We start from the raw sequence: 6,000 nt of genomic DNA, 5'->3' as shown, positions 1-6,000 counted from the left end.
TGGCTTTAGAGGTAGTTTTCTCATTGTAGAAATTCACTCCAAAGTTTGCTTATCCTAATTTATATTAACTGCATGCAAAAAGTAGTGAAGACATCCACAGTGATGCCAATGACCACCACACTAGAAACACAGAGCACAGCAGAATGCTGTGACTGCCTCCTCTTATTTTAGGACCATTGGTACCTCACACAGCATCTGGTGCAAAGCATGTTTTTAGTATTTGCTGTATACATGATGTAAAAGGGAAAAGACTGTCATAAAGTTCCTCACAGAATTGAAATATAACCCTCAGAAGCCAGTCTGGTTTTAAACTGAAGTCTACAACTAGGAAAATGTTTTCCCCCTGACAGCCAAATGTTTACTAGTCTTTGCATTTCAAATGAGGTGCAATAACCTATTCAGCAATGAGGGGAAAGGGAGAGAGATGAATGTGCCAGGCACAGTGCCTGAGACCAGATGAGATCTTTTTTAATACAAAAGACAAGGTACCTTCCCTCTAGGAGCTTCCAGGCCACTTGGAAAGAGGCAATTGCCCAAATATTTAATATCTGATTTCTTGGCTGCTCTTTTGGACAAAGCACTGTGTCTTAGGTGTAAAATGGTAAGCAAAAACAGACCTCTCACTTCACATCTAATGTGAGATGAGAAACAGATACTAAACACTCACATGCACAAAAATAATAGCAGCAATCACTTATAATGCACATCAGCCATAGTTTTGTACTCTATATAAACACAATCACACTCTATGAAGGGCCTCTTCTTTTTATGGATCCAGGAATTTTGGCATAGAAAAGTTAAGACATTTGCCCAAGTCCAGAGAGTCTGGATCCAGGACTCCCCTTTTTAACCACCCACTCTACTGTCTCCACGCTGTGTGCTGGATGGCATAAGCAATTCACAAATATAAGGTCCATGAAGGGAAGAGGGATGGCACTGTGAGAACATATGACAAAGGCATCCCATCTTGTCTCAGGTCATCTGGAGGCTGCATAATGGTAACTAAGCCAAGAGGGGAAGCAGGAGGGCAATGACACAAAACTGGTAACAACAGAAGGGCATGAACCATCTGGATGTACTTCATTGGTGGTGGTGGGAAGCAATCTTGGACGGCATCATGGAGAAGAAAGACTGGAAAAATCCACGTAGTAGGAAGAGAACAGAGGAAAAGGGAACATCATGAATTCAGAATGAACCTAATGAATTTTGCGAACAGGGAGACAATGATGTTTTAGAATTGTTTCAGTCATGAGCAGCAGTCACTCAATTTGAACGACCAAAGAAAACAAGGACATTACCAACTTGAGTTGCTGAAAAGGCCTTGGCAGCAGGACAAAAGATGTTGTTTTACATTTCTCAGCTTTATTTTTCTTCACTCAAGCAGTGGAAAGACAGAAGCTCTAGATATTATCGTACCAGCTCAGCAAACTAAAGAAGGGGAGCACTTCTTTCCCCAAAGACCCAGGGCCAACTCTAATTGGCTCAGCGTATATCACATCCTCCTAGCTGAACCAATCACTGTGGCTGGGCCATGTGGTGCTTTCATTGGCCTGGCCTGAATCAGGTTCCTTCATCTGTTTAGTGCTAGCCTATGTCCCAACTTTCCACTTGTGTACTTTGCCCAGATTTTACTCTATATCTTCGAATCAGCTGGCCCCTATGTGTGAAACACTTCTCCTAAAAATTCTCATTAGCTTGTCAACATTTTCATTACTTTGCATCTTATCACCGCCAATGTTTCCCGCTGAAAAAGACTGAGGTTACAATTCTTCAACTAATGCCCTTTCCGATTTAAGGCCTGTGAATACCAACCTCGTACTAGTGTAAAAATATATTTAATTATTCATGAGTCTGACAAGATCTGCTGTGTTCAGTTGATTTGTTGTGTTTGTAATTCACTGAGTTTCAATCTGAATGTTTGTCTATATTGAACACTTAGGTTTTAGCCTATAGGCTGTTCATGCAAAGGATGCCTTGCTGACATAGCACTCAGCAATCCAACGATGTTCAATTTTCATTGTGTCAATGGCATTTTCAATCCTGTGGACTTTGCCATCCATTATGCTATAATAATGGCAGAAATTCTGAACTCTATTATGGCATAAAATTTCTATATTATTTAAGATTTTGTATTAATGCTTTTATAGTGGAATGTCTGTGAAATTTGAGTCCTAAGGCTTGAGTTCTAGCCTTGAGGTTGCTCCTGAACTTGTTCTATGACTTTCCTCAAGTATAATATTTTAAACCTTTACAGGTGTCAGTTGTGGGCTTCCCAGGTGGCACAGTGGTAAAGAATCTGCCTGCCAATGCAGGAATGCAAAAGACGGGCGTTCAATCCCTGGGTGGGGAAGATCCTTTGGAGGAGGAAATGGCAACCCACTCCAGTATTCTTACCTGGAGAATCCCATGGACAGAGGAGCTTGGAGGGCTACAGTTCATGGGGTAGTGGGATGTGACTGAGCCACTGAGCAGGCACATACACTCAGGTGTCAGTTACCCTAACTGGCCATAGGTTGGGTGTTTTGTTGTCTTGTCTTCAAGGTGCTCAGGCAGATTAGCACACCAGCTTCAGTAGGATGCTTGGTATCCTAAGCTTTTTTTTTTTTTTTAACTGACCTACAAAAGGCGATTATAATAGGACCTATTATCTGATGGTTTTGGTGGTGACCAAGATCCTGAATGTAAAGAGCATCATGACTGACAATGGTAAAAAGTCACAGTGAGCTACCATCATTATCAGGATCTGTTTGGAAAAAAGATGTAGGCAGAATAACTTAAGCAGGAATTGATGTCTGGAAACCCATTAAATATCCTGAGCCAAGATGACCCCCAACGAAACTTTTAGTCTCCGTTGTCTTATTTCCATCCCAGGTCCTAGGGACATTAACAATCAATGGTCTTCAACTATTAAAGAGCATAACACTGAATAGATAATGGAGGACAGGAAGTGAGCTATTTTCCCAGTATGTTCCTCTTGGTGGTTAGATAAATGCTATCTTCAATTTTATTAATTTCTCCTCCAATTCGATTTGTCATTAAATATATGGGTTTAAGAACTGTCAGGCGTTTCCCTCGTAAGACTTCTCTGTTTAAAGCATAAAACTGCAACTTTGTATGAGAACTGTTTTACACCTTCGGAAACGGGCTCCTCCACTTCACAGAACATAACTGCTAAGTGGTGTAGATTCACGGTTTGAGTCAAAAACCACGACTGTGTTTGCAGGAAATGTGTATAAGCCAATACAATGACCCTCCAAACCTAAACAAGCTGGGAGGCCCCGAGAGAAGTAGGTTTTTCTAGAAGACGCGGAAAAGTTTGTTTTTCATTCTTTCCAGAGTCCATCGCTCTTCGGACCATCCCTAGTCCTTGTCCAGAACCGAGACTTCCCCTTTGTACCTGCTACTGTCACCCAGTGCCCGAGCGCGCCTCGGCCCAGGCTCCCGTCCCCCTCGACCCGGCAGGCCAAGGGCTCTCGGCACTCCCGTGTCCTGACCCCATTTACTTCGTGGGTCCCCGCCGGTGCCATCTAGCTGGAAACCCGGGGACAAACGAAAAGTTGGACGTAGTCACCCTTGCCCCTTGCCTCCTCCACTCGCCCGAACGTGAAAACGCGGGGCTGCTGCGGGCCGCGCGGCCGGAAAGAACAAGTGAAGAGAGAAAGCGGCCCCGAGTCTCCAGCCCGCGCGCTGCACCTTCCGCCGGCCGACACCCAGCGCGGGCTCGGTCCTCGCTTCCCGGGCGGCGCCGCGGGCCGGAGCTGGGCGGAGGAGGCCGCCGGCGCGGACGGGTCCGCCCGGGGGACAGGCTGCAGCTGCGCGAGCCCGGGCCTGGCCGCGCTTTCCAGCCGGTTCGGAGTGAAGCAGGACGCCGAGAAAGAAAAAAGAGAAAAGCCGAGCCAGGGCGGCAGGCGGAGGCGGGAGGAGGAGCCGCGGGGACCCGGGCCGGGTCGGGGCCGGAGCGCTCGGGGCGTGCGGGCTGCACGCGGCGCTCGGGCCGCCCCTCCTCCCGGCGCAGCCGGCCGCGGCCCAGGCTCCCTCGCTCCGCCACTCCCCGCCCCTCCGCTCTCCCGCCCGCCTCCCGCCTTCCCCGCCCTCCCCGCCTCCTCTCCTCCCTCCCGGCCTCCCTTCTCCCAGCCAAACTGAAAGCCGGACCCCAGGCCGCCTCCCCGCCGCCGCCGCCGCCGCGCCCGGCCTCCCCGCGAGCGCTCCACCATGGCCGGTCCTGTTTTCCCCTTGTAAAGATGGCGGTGCGGGATCGCTGTAACCTTTAGACTAATGACTGTCCGAAACATCGCCTCCATCTGTAATATGGTGAGTGGTCGCCGCCGCCGCCTCGAGGGTCGAGCCCCAGGCGCGGGGAGACGAAGAATGGGAAACCCGAGCTGCACGCCCGCCGAGCGGCCGGTGGGGGTGGGGGCGGCGGGGGCAGCGCGGCGCCGCCAGAAGTTCCCGGCCCCCGGGCTGGGCGGGCCGGTCGCGGCCCGGAGAGCTGCCGGGGGAGGGGCCGGGAGCCCCCCGCCCCCTTCTCGGCCCCGGGACCCGGGAGCCCGCCCGCCCGCGCGTCCCTGCGCCGCTGCGCCTCCGCCCTCGGGTTGCGGTGAAGCGTCTTGGGGGGAGGGGGTAGGCCGAACCCGGACGTCCCGGGGGACCAGGTTGGAGGAGAAGCTGGGGTGGCGGGGGACGCCCACCATGTTCTTGCCGAAGATAAAGCCCTGCCGGACTCCCTGACCGCCCTTGTCTCATTTTTGAGTTCACTCTTTTAAACTGTATTTAAGATTCACTTTGCAGAGGCAGTCGGTGTGTCTGGAGAAATCTGAAATGTGATAGAGCTGTAAAAAAGTGCAAAATTGTGGTTAGGGAAGTGAACTTCTACCTGGTTTGGGAAAGAACGGTCATTTGTTGTGGATGCCTCAGTTTCCCCATCTGTGAAAGGGGGACAAGGTCATAAGGCAGTGACATTTAAAGGGCCGCCTGAGGGCATGGAGGAGGTCTCCAGGGTTATCCTGCCTGATTAACTGTAGACCCAAGTGTGGACCGGTGGGTGTGGACGCAGCAAGAGGACACTGCTGGGCTCTGGTGAGGACGGGGCCCATGACATCGTGTCCACTTTAATTTGTATTTCTCCCATTGCTTTGCCTTCTGCAGGAACAACCTCCAGCCCTTGGGTCCCCAGGGTGCCTCCTGCTGGTACCTCCACTTGTCAGAGCCTTGGGGAGCAAGGCTTGCCCCCTGGAGTGAGGCACTGCCTTCCTGTGCAAGATGAGAGGGTGTGTGCTTTGCCTCGCCTGTCCAAAGACCACCCCCCACCCCGCCCCCATTTTGTCTCCCCTCCCTCCAGCTGGATGGAACACATGGTCTTTTAATGCCAGTTTGGGGAAACCTCTCTGAAGCTAATAACACAGGCCGCTAAAGGGAATCTGAGGAGGCTTGATTGAGAAGCCTGAGAGTAAGGTGATCTGGCTGCCCTTCCCCCATCACCGAGCTTTTAAAATCTTCTGTCCCACATTCCCCTGCAAGATTAACACATGGGAAAGGAGCATTAAGGAGCCATGTGTTACTCAGGGATGGAATCAAGACCTACTGGGGCTGGCTTCAGTGTTCAGTGCTCTTGGACGTGGCTACTGCTGTGGTGGGCAGAGCAAAAGCTGGGCCTTCCCGGAGTGACAGCTGCAAAGATACTGGCGCAGGACCAGTTAAACGTGGTGGGTGGCTCCTGGTGGGTTTCCATTTCCTCTCTTCCTTCTCCACGCGGAGACAGGCCCCCTGCTCCCTCCTGTCGAGTGGCATTAATGTTGCTTGGTGCACTGAAAAGGTGATGCCTTTCTTCTCGGTTTCTCTGTCTTCTAAGACCAGCTCCTGAGGGGAACTGTGAAACCAGAGCAACACTCTCTTTCGTGCCTCCTGGGGTGGCTTTGGGCTTACAGGGCAGTGAAGCCGTCCGTGGTGGTGTTCCTGCCCTGCTTGTGTGTGGTGACACCTCTGTATTGGAGCAGGCTGGAA

General features: G+C 51.1%; 1 protein-coding gene across 1 annotated transcript in view; it reads left to right on the top strand.

Moving 5' to 3' along the window:
* The first annotated feature begins 3,965 nt into the window (after window positions 1-3,965).
* Window positions 3,966-6,000, top strand: part of USP46 (ubiquitin specific peptidase 46) — a 76,687-nt gene continuing 74,652 nt past the window's right edge. The window contains exon 1 of the mRNA XM_061420150.1: window positions 3,966-4,311. Coding sequence (XP_061276134.1) covers window positions 4,276-4,311 — 36 coding nt within the window. The 5' untranslated portion in view covers window positions 3,966-4,275. The remainder of the gene's footprint in view (window positions 4,312-6,000) is intronic.

The sequence above is a fragment of the Bos javanicus genome, chromosome 6, assembly GCF_032452875.1.
Source record: "Bos javanicus breed banteng chromosome 6, ARS-OSU_banteng_1.0, whole genome shotgun sequence".
NCBI lineage: Eukaryota > Metazoa > Chordata > Mammalia > Artiodactyla > Bovidae > Bos > Bos javanicus.
The sequence above is the reverse complement of the archived record's forward strand: the minus strand, read 5'-3'. Positions and strand labels throughout refer to the sequence as shown.